General features: G+C 37.8%; 2 protein-coding genes across 3 annotated transcripts in view; both read left to right on the forward strand.

Annotated features, from left to right (window-relative positions):
* Positions 1 to 1,833, forward strand: part of pdcd6 (programmed cell death 6) — a 29,916-nt gene extending 28,083 nt beyond the window's left edge. The window contains exon 6 of the mRNA XM_015396291.1: positions 1,434 to 1,833. Within this exon, the coding sequence (XP_015251777.1) occupies positions 1,434 to 1,532 (99 nt within the window). The 3' untranslated portion in view covers positions 1,533 to 1,833. The remainder of the gene's footprint in view (positions 1 to 1,433) is intronic.
* Positions 1,834 to 3,226: 1,393 nt separating this feature from the next.
* LOC107098543 (carnitinyl-CoA dehydratase-like) overlaps positions 3,227 to 10,800 on the forward strand; it is a 35,261-nt gene continuing 27,687 nt past the window's right edge. The window contains exons 1-2 of one of the 2 annotated variants that reach the window (XM_015396280.1): positions 3,227 to 3,426; positions 5,338 to 5,508. In XM_015396280.1, coding sequence (XP_015251766.1) covers positions 3,288 to 3,426; positions 5,338 to 5,508 — 310 coding nt within the window. In that variant the 5' untranslated portion in view covers positions 3,227 to 3,287. The remainder of the gene's footprint in view (positions 3,427 to 5,337; positions 5,509 to 10,800) is intronic. The other variant, XM_015396281.1, reaches the window with a different exon arrangement.

Consider the following 10,800-nt stretch of genomic DNA (forward strand, 5'->3'; position numbering starts at 1 on the left):
TTTCATGATATTCTAATTTTATGACCAGCACCTGTATATCAAGTTTCACTTTTTAAATGGAATTACTGAAATCAATCTACTTTTTCATGATATTCTAATTTTATGACCAGCACCTGTAATTTCAAGATTTCAAATCAGGACTGATTACAAGTACATTTCCCTTAATGCTATAGTATTTTCCTATTTGCAAATTGTGCATGCATGATGCCGTATACTTTATACTGGTTCTGTGCAGTTGCCTTTAAATCTGACAGACAATAGAGCTAAATTAATGAACCCATTTAATAACTCCACAGAACTTCACATTGTACACTATCAAAATCACATAAATAACAGGTAACATGAAATTCATATTTTGCTATGTAAAAGACAGCGTCTTCCACTTAATAAAGAATTACTGCACTGATATTTCACTGTGAATTACTTTCTATTTACTCTATTTTCTAACATCAGACACTATGTCATTGGCTAACTCAGTCAATGGATTTTCTTGGTTAGTACATCCACTGACTGTGAAATTCCCTGTGAAACGTCTTCCCACAGTCGGCAAACTTTTTGTTTTTGCAGCCAAATGCTTCACATGTAGGCATTTTGATCAGGAAGGCCAGCTCTGGGATTGAACGCCCTCTGGGCTCAGTGCAGGTGGTGGGAAACAAAAGGATCCTAAGTTAACATCTATTGGATAATGTCTCCCACCCCGTGCATGAAGCTGCTGCAGAACTGGAGAGCTCCTTCAGTTACAGACTGCTGCACCCTAAATGCACCAGGGAGCGTTATCACAGATCCTTCCTCCCAGCAGCTGTAAGACTCTATAACCACCACTGTTCCCAAAAACCCCAATAAATTGTTACATTCATGCTGATTTTGCAGTTTCTATCTTAGTTTAATAAAATGCTGCTGTCATTTTGCTCATCTCTGATGTTGCTGCTATTTTCAAATATCCATTACTGTAAAAATGTGCATAACCTTATATTGATTATTTATTCTCCATGTGCACAATATTTATATTCTTAAAACACTTTACAGTACAATTATTTGTTTATTTTTTAACTCCTCACTTATCTTATTCTGATACACTTTTCTAAGGTCCACATTTGTGTGACAATTTTTTCTAAAATCTTTCTGCTGCTGTAAACACCAGAGATCTCCATTGTGGGACAATAAAGGGATCTTCCATTCTATTCTATTTATATGGAGCGTCTCCGTGAGAGTGGGGAGTACCAATATGGTGGCTTTGTTTGGGCTATCAGCAATCCTGTGAATAAAAGAGATCAGTGGTTTAAACCATAAACTTAAAATGGTCTGAATGAAGATGTCCTGATGCAGCTGTCATTATGTTCCTCTGTTTAACATTCCAGTTTTTATGTCTATTTGATCAATAAAGATCTGATTGTAGCCGATTGCCTAATGCCGCTGTTGTGCCATTTCCTTAGAGGTTGACCGACGTCTTCAGGCGATACGACACGGACCAGGACGGCTGGATCCAAGTCTCTTATGAACAGTATCTTTCCATGGTCTTTAATGTGGTATAACACACATGAAGGCCACAGAAGAGCACAACTGGACACAACTGTGCCAAAAGCTCCCGGTGCCCTCTGGATGTCTGCCATAGTGGACACTACAATATTTTTTTTAACCTGGTCTCAGCCCAATTTGGGCAATTTAATCTGAAGTCTTCAACCTAGAGAAAAAAAAAAAATAGGTGCTTGATGTATGGTAAAGAAAAAAATCTTGTAGTGTTTTGTTGATGAACTGTAAACAGGTCTGTTGGTTAAGGACAAATATGGCCACGTTAATGTCGACACTTTTTTTTTGTTTTAAACTGAAGTGATTGAAGAACATAGTTCTGTTTAAATAAAATAATGCACTGTAAATATAATTTGCATGCTTTTCAGGGAAATTAAGCCCCATGTCGTAGCATGCTGTGCATTTTTTTTGTTTTGTTTTTATGTCCTCTGCCCTCTTTGCTCCAAGCCATGTTTACAAAAACTGTGAGAGCAGGTGACAATCTGCTTTGAGGTTCACTTACATGCCATATTTGTATAAACATATTCTTAACAGCACATATTTAAATGCTAAAAGATCATTTTTGGTAGAGGGTTCGCATAATATCTTTACTTTGGCTTTTTTTCTGTGCATGATGCCTTAAAATGTACAAAAACCATAAAAATTAAAGAAATCTTTTGTTAAAAAAAAGGTCATCCAGTGTCTTTCTTACTAGATAGGACATGGATAGTGTAATGTATAGAAAATACTCAATAAGAAGCAAGCATCCTACAAAATTTGTAAGAAAATTGGAAGTTACAATATGTGTTATCTAGTTGCATGTTAACCAAGGGGTATTTTTCTTTAGTTTTGGTGGTATTTTAATTCCACAGCTGCAGTATGGGACACATTTGCATGCAGATTATAAAGGAAAGTATTTAAGTTAAAACGCCACGAGCAATATTCTTACAGCTTGGATTTGTCATATTTAGTCGAATTCTGTCTATGTTTTATCTATAAGCAAAATACTTCCACTAGTGAAAGCAGGTACTGTTCATGTGCTACTTTATATTTCTCTATCAGTTAGTGTAAATTAAATTAATATAACAATAATTAGAAGTTCAAGTGCTCTAGTTTATTTAAAACATAGCTCTATTGTTTGCCATTGGGAATAATCACTGGAAGATGAGGCTCATCGAGTCTGGTTCTGCTGGAGGTTTCTTCCTGTTAAAAGGGAGTTTTTCCTCTCTACTGTCTCTACAAGCATGCTTAGTGTGAGGGATTGCATTCAAGTCAATGAGTCGATGCAATCAACAGGTTTTCCTTCGATAGAAAACTTTGAATCAATTTGACTGTAAGACCTGGTGTACTGTAAAGTGCCTTGAGATGACTTGTATTGTGACTTGGCGCTGTATAAATAAACTGAATTATATTGAATTTAAGATTTTCTGTCAGCTCAATGAAAAGCTGCTACAATCACAATGTGGAAAATTCGCTAATAGCCAACAAATTTCTAAAATGTGATTTCCACCACAAACCTTTTATAAATCCTGACACTAGTGTTTGATGAGATAAGTGCGCCCTCTGCTGTGCTTTAGCAGGTATGACCGTTGCAATGCACCAAGTTTGTTTTTGTCCTCAGAACCTTGTTCATTTTGACCTCAGTTTCTGTCAGGACACGTTATAGTGTTGCACCCTAATAAGATATATCGGAAAAGGATCTGACCATAATTGTACCTACACCATAGTTTAAGAAAATAAAAGTTTAAGCGTGTGAGCGTTGCCTTCAGAGGTTGTTTGCAATGGCGCTAAAATATGGAAGGGCTTTGGGAAAAATTGTCGCAGCAAACTGTCAAGGCAGAATATTGACTCAGCCAAGGGGCACGACTTTGAAAACAATAAGAACCTACAGCGCCTCAACGGGAGACGAAGAACCGACGGGTGAGCGTGTAATGCTTAATGAAGACTGTAGGTGGCAGCAGAGGCCGCATAGACGTGATCGTAGAAGAAGGCTCTGGCACACCTGCAGTTAATTTCTCATTAAAGGAAAGGAAGAAAAACCTCTGAATTCTGGAGAAACATTTAAACTAAGAAAAGAAGGAAATGTCATATGTGCATGATGAAGTGTTTCTTAAAGCACCACTTTCTTGTTTATTTTATTTTGAAAAGCAAGCTGTCAGACAGACAAGTAACTGGGAAATATTTTATTTATCTCCTAATAGGTGTTGCAGTTTGTACAGTCCAGATTAATATTTAACAATCAAAAATACTTCTCTAAATATAAAAATATTAGAAACTTGTGATTAATAACTAGCGTTACTGTACAGATAAACAGAAATAAAAAAACATTGTCATAATTTGAAAGGTTAATTCTGGAATAATTGATGTTGCAATTGTAGTAATCTCAGTATTAATCCTCGTTTTTGCATTATTTAAATACATTTAAACTCAGAGAGTCTTAAAGGTGAGATATATTTGAATTCTGAATAGTACTGATTAATTCCTAAAAACTCATTGTATTGATAATTTCTACTCTGAATAGTTAAAGAATAATGAACTCAGTGAAAAAGTTTGAATTCACATAGCTCTGATAAGTAAAATAAAAAGTTGTTCATTATTTCAATTAGATGAAATTAATTTTTTTTGAAGGTGATGAGGATTCCATCAACCGACACTTGGGGAAGTTACGAAGAAAACATTCATATTTCTACTATTTTTGTTAAATAATCTCAATTTCTTTTGGATTGAAATATTTCCTCGCTGCAACACTGAGAAAAAAAATCATAGTTTCTGGAAGAGTTTCAGATTGGGGAAAGAGTTTAGATGTATATCTTTCTCTTTTAATGAGCTCATAATGGAGTGAGGTGTGTTGAAGCAGAAATGCATCAGAAAGTTGCAGGACTCCAGCCTAAGAGGATTTGACTTTGAAGACCCCTGATTTAGAATAACCAGTTAACCTATCAATCACAATTATGAGCTGTGAGAGGAACCTGGAGTACCCAGAGAGAACCCACTTATGCAGGTGGAGACATGCAAACTCCATGCAGAAAGTCCCCATAAAAATGTTGCTAAGGAACATGTTGATCAGTTTGTTGTTACCAGAAATATTCGGACCAATTGATTCTATATATAAATTGAAAAAAAGTTTCACTGTCTGAAAAAAAAACTTTTTTAAAATTATTTCTTCAGAACTGATTCCATATTTTAATGGAGCTGCTAACTTTCCAGCAGCTGCCCAACCCGTTTGGTGGCTTCATTTTACATTTCCCACTAATTATTAGTTGAATATGTCATTCTTTTGATCTTTTATTAAATTTTATAGTGCATTTAACAAAGTGTTTCCTGGTGTTCCAGCCACTAAAGTTCCTGAAATAAAAACTGCAAACAATGTTCCAGAGAGGCAGTTCAGATGTGGTTCATTTACTCAGAGCTCGGTGTAATTACTGTCTTTGTTTAAGGTTTTGTCGAGTAGAAAGCTTCCCTGAGATAAATTAGCTTTTGCTTTTCATCCTCCGTTGGGTTCGGTGAAGCAGTCTGTGTCAGTAGCTTCTGTTTCTCCTCTGGACACAGTAAGCTGTGGGTGTGGATTCCCTGGGATGAACCTAAACAATGTCCGGTCAGCTGGCTGCCTCAACCTCAAGCCACAGTTTGGTGTTGCACATAAACACACTGAGGCAGAGAGCCGAGGTCTTCACTTTGCCTCTGCAGAGAGCTTCTCTTCCACACTCTCATCCTTCCTTCAACTCAAACCACATAAACCAGTTGATGCGCCATCACTGAAAGGGTCAGGCGTCAAGTCTCTGTGCAGCTTCTCTCTCAGCGTTGTTCTCCTCACAGATTGTCTGTCTTTAGCTGCAGGTCAAACCGTGGTCTCAGAGCGAAGGGGAGCCGTGGTCACCGTGGCGATAAACCGACCAGAGGTGCGTAACGCGGTGAACCAGGAGACAGCGAGGCGTCTGCTGGAGGAGCTGCAGGCCTTTGACAGCGACCCAGACTTGAACGTGGCTGTTCTGCACGGGAAAGGTAGACGATGCCAGCTGCTGCATGCAGCATCTGCATACTGAGTTTCACTCAGCAAAAAGGAGTCATGATGTTTTGAAGTTATCAGTCTAGCATCTTGATTTGCTGCTAGCGCAATTACAGGCATAGAAAAACAGCCTGGCACAATCAGGTTAAAAAATAATCTGTCAAATTAGGAACTCTTCTTGCTTTTCTCCCCTCCTGTTTCGATTATTTAGCAAACAGCTGGTTAATTTGTTACAAAAGCTTTGTTTATTTTCTCCCTCTTCATTTAGTCTTTAATGGAGAACTTTTACGGTTTCCCATAAGGACGTTTTATGTAAGATTAAAATAGAAACTAAACCACAAATTAGAGCCAAGTGTGGCTAAACATGGGGATAAATATAAAAAAAAAAAAAAATAATTCAAAGAAAACTACGTTTAAAAAGAGTAACATTGTTTTATAAATGGTATATTTAAAATTTTGCAGACACCAGATATGTTTTCTTACATCTTTTTTGAGTTCTTCTGTTTCCTCAGCATCGAACAGATAAAGAACAAATAATCAGGGTAGAGGGTCACGCCAGAGAAAAAAAATGAGGATTCAATTAGCAGGAATCTTTGGGCGCTGTTTTGTTTTTAAAATTTTTACAATCATAATTCAGTCGTTTGAGCTTAACCTCATCAACAGCTCATATTTTCTCCTAAATCACTGACGTCTGTTGAGAAAGAGGGAGTAACTCCTTCTGCCAAAATAATATTTTAGGGGTTTAAACTGTTTCTTTTCTGAAGCGCTAATAAAAACATTGATCGTTACCAGATTTTTAAAGGATATTTCGTTATTAACTTCAGTCCATATGTTTCCATTCATAACACTGATGGGTCGGAATATGTGTATCCCTACATTAACGGGATAAAAACAGAAGGAAATTTAAAAAATGCAGTAAAGGTTAGGCTTTAAATGTGAAAAATGTTTAAACATTTTTTGATGCTTTATCTATTTTTTTCCACCTTATGTGTCGTTATGTCTTTCTCCTAAATTTATTATCCAGTTTTTGACACTTCAAAAGATATTTATCATTAAAAAAGATGTCATTTGGTGATTTTTATATAATGCAACAATAAAGAAATTAGAATATTATTTTGCAGGTGGTTTTATCTGTGGAAGGAGGTAAAAAGAAGAATCACTGATTCTGATCAGTTTCAGTTCCTTTGCGATAACTCAGGACAAATAATGAATATAAGTGAAGTGAAGTATGTTTTGAAAAAAAGCCATTCGAATGGATTTAAATTAATAAAATAAAGTTAAACACAGATTGCTTTAGCTAGATTGCTTTATAGAAATTAGATTCACCTGAAAAAGTCCATGCCATGTGCATCCAGCAAACAGGAAATCTACATCACTAATCATCCGTTTTAAACCTTATTTTTTTTTACTTTGCACCTTGGAGATCTTTGAAGTAAGTGTTGAAGTTTGTCTGAATTAAAGCAAAATATCAATAAATAAAATAATTTAGGACAAAGTAGAAATATGGTTTTGATTTATTTGAGTCAAAAGTCATAAAGTAACCTCCGTTCTTAAATGGCCTTTATTTTTCCATCCCGTCCTCCTAAAACTACATGGACCTGAATGTCCAGCAAACCGCCTGTGAGGCGAGCAGCCCTGCGTCCGCCACCCGTGACCAGGACTGCTCTAATCATAGCTCCTCCCCCAGTGGAAACATGGTCTCTGGCTTGGACCGGCCTCTGCGCCCTCTGAGGTGTCCTGTGGCTGCATTGGTTGCTTCTCCACACGATGGCTGCAGGACATCCCTGGTCTACTGCCCGTGCCTGAGCTGCTCGCTTGCTTTAAACGGGTAGAAGCAATCACAGCCCACATTTCTGTCAGCAGCCTTTCCACTGTTGCTGCTCCATGATGAGGAGTCTGCTGACCCCTCTGCGGTAATTAGCAGCACCTCAGAGCAGTTAAATGACAAGCAGGGAGGTTCCAGTGTGGATGTAATGTTTCTGCGAACATACGGAATCCATTTAGGTCAAATTAGCACTGACACACTCACTCTCTCGGCTCACTCTATCTCCTTTTTTTTTTTTAAGTCATGAAATTAAGAGTAATTGCTTTCAGCAGGGCTTGAATTTGCCCGAACATTCGTTCTTATGATTTTTGTGAATAACGCTTTGGATGACGGCTCTGCTGTGTTACTCTACAGGACTAAAGAAACAGAGGATCAAAACTCCTTTCAATTTCCTACTGGTTCCAATAAACACATGGGTCAGGTAGGTTAGGGACATCAAATAGATGCAAAAAACAATTTAATTTAATCTTTTACTGCAATTGAAGTAAGTATCATTGGGGAGGAGAATGTAGCGATAGACTTCTCTGCTTATCACACAATTCTTGTTTTACACTTAAGAGTAATCCTTTTAGATTCACAGAGTTTATTTCTCAGGATGTTTAAGATGCTTCTGATTCAAAGTTCCCTGTGAGCCATGAATGAAACTTCAGGAGCTTCAGGCTGAAGCAGCCAAGAAGGAAATCTTTGTATGGTTTCCCTTTGCTGATGAGTCAAACTGTATTACATGTTGATGAAAGAGCTCTATTGTCTTTTAAATCAGAGATTTTTTTGGCAGCTTTGCAGCAGCCTCTATTGCTTTGATAAGTAGCAGATGTTTTATCTGAAGAAGCTTTCAACATAGGAACACAGCTTTGAGGCCCGATGTCTTTTTCCACTTCTCTTTCAACCGGTGTTGCTGAGGAAGTCAAGGTCTCTCAAGGAGCAAGGAGCTCTCTGAACAGAGAGCAGAGCTCTCTGCTATAGGATCGAATAATAATGTAACCCGGCGATGCAAATGCTGTGTAAATACATGATTTCACAGTAAATTCAAAAGGTCCTGCAAACTCAAAAATTAGACTAAAAAAAATGCTGCAAAGGAGAAACTTTGCAATCACAGGACAGGGAGCTGCAAAATGGAAACACCTTTCAAACTTACAATTATGCTAAGGGACACACACACAATGCATACAAAGGAAAATACAGCTAGTAGAAAAAAATGCAGCTGCATATAAAGAAGCTGCAAATTAGCCCTACATGACAGAAGTGATCCAGACCACAAGGGGGAGCCAATCATCAACTCATATGGACATACCGTCAGCTCATTTGCGCAAGTACAAGGAGATATTCATCCAGGTTGCAATAAATAATTTAACTATGGTACTAAAAGTACTTATTTCTATCCTTAAATCACTAAAGAATGCTAATACACATTGTGAATTTTTTTAATGACTTTCCTGAGACAATTTGATGCTTCGCATGTCTGATCGCATGTCCGACATGCTCAGATTTAGGCCAATTATGCTTCTCACGCATACCCTCTGCAACCATCAAATCTGTCTCTGTGCGCGACCACGCCCCCCACTTAGAGGTTCTGTAACCTCAAAAAACACCTCAAAAAAATCCTGACTACACGTCGGACAGTCGCAAACCTGCCCAGACCTCGAGTGGAAGTGCGCAGACAAAAAGCAGCTGTGATTGGTCCTTTGTATGCCTTTCCGGCGGTCTGTGTGGTTGCCCTTCTCGATTCGGTGCCGGGGCGCGCCATTTAAAAAAAACGAGGAATAACAACAATGGATAGTCTAGATCCCTGACCGTGATATCTTCCAGATGCGCCATTGTTGTTTTGTTAAATAAACACTCCCGCTGCCGCCGCCGAAGAACTTGTCTTGACCGTTGAAGTTCTCACGAGATCTCGAATAGTCTCCCCCTTGCGCTTTGGCGGGAAACTGCTGTGCGTCCCTAGAAATTCCAGTCCGACGTTGCAGAAGCATACCAGCAAAACTGGTTCGCGACAAGATGCAAGCGACATTTGATGTGTGCGGTTGCAGAAGTATAATCTGCCCTTTAGTCCGGCAAAAAGGGGTTAAACAATTTTTAACTGCATTTTCGTTGTTTATTTAGATCACACTCTATATACTACAAGGTCTTAAACTACATTATTGACCTTTAACACATTATAGTTTAGTATGCTAACTATTTTCTGGGAGGGGAAAAACTTAATTTAGGTCTCTACCCTGATGTATATCTGGTTGCACATACGGGTCGTGCTTCCAGTATGGATCGGGTAGTGAAAAGGGGAAATCTCTCTTAGCATCCAGTTTATACCTTTACTAAAGTTCTGATCCCATATAGTTGATGATTATCTCCCAGGACTTCCAATATGCTGCTCTAGTATTGCCTGTTTTTTCTTAACTTGCAGTTGTTTTTGCTACTTGCAGCATTTTTCTCTGTCTTTATTTTGTGTTTGCATTGTTTGTAATGTTTGCTGTAGGTTTTGTGGTTTAGGGCGTTTCCTTTTTGTTGCTCACTATTTCCTGTGAATGCAGCTTTTCTCCTCTGCAGCATTTTTTTTATTTACATGTGTTTTTCAGCATGTGTGTTAGGGACGTTTATGTGTTTGCAGGACATGTACAAATACTTCAACTGTAGTCATATTTTTTTCTCCTAATTTACCTGCCTTGCCAAACTATTCATATCAATGGTACCTTTTCCCCTTTATTTAAATAAAGCCACAAACTAATTGTGTTGTTTTGGGATTTTTTTTCTATCATAGACCAATTAAAATTAGTCTCGTAACTGGAAGGAAAATGACACATGGCTTCTCCATATGTTATTAATATATATTGCACTTTTTTTATTTAGCTCTCATTTCTCTTATGCCTCTTCAGTATTATCCACCACAATCACTTGCCTTAGAAAGTTAACTAATGAATAAATACAGTCTAGTGTGGTATTTAATCCAAATGTTTTTTTTTTCTTAGTGAACATATGGTCCAATGAATGCAGGTCAGAGATGAAGTCATGGAGATGCACCATTTAAAGAAATCATCTGAAAATGGAAAGAGGAAGGTTGGACTGTAGATGTCCTGATAAACAGACGTCCACCCAAAGTCTTTACAAGTTTAAATTGGAGAAGAAAATATGTGGATCAAGATGCTCTGGTCAGTTCGGCTGGAAAAACTGATCAAAACATCCTAATGATGAAAAATGGTGATGTTAGCATAATGGTTTGGGGAGGCTTATCTTCAGCAGAGACTGTGATGCTGGTCATAGTTAATAGGAAGAAGGATGGGGGTAAATAATACAGGGTCATCCTGCAGTAAAACCTAGAGAGACCTAAACATCCAGCCAGGGATTAAACGCACTGATTTAGATTCAAGTAAACTCAGATCACTGTGTGGTTAATTTGACTGACCTTAAATTATTATGGTATTATAAATTATTACGTAACATTATCAATGACCCCTCATACCCCCCACCATGG

The sequence above is a fragment of the Cyprinodon variegatus genome, unplaced genomic scaffold (genome assembly GCF_000732505.1).
Source record: "Cyprinodon variegatus isolate N-32 unplaced genomic scaffold, C_variegatus-1.0 Scaffold788, whole genome shotgun sequence".
Classification (NCBI taxonomy): domain Eukaryota; kingdom Metazoa; phylum Chordata; class Actinopteri; order Cyprinodontiformes; family Cyprinodontidae; genus Cyprinodon; species Cyprinodon variegatus.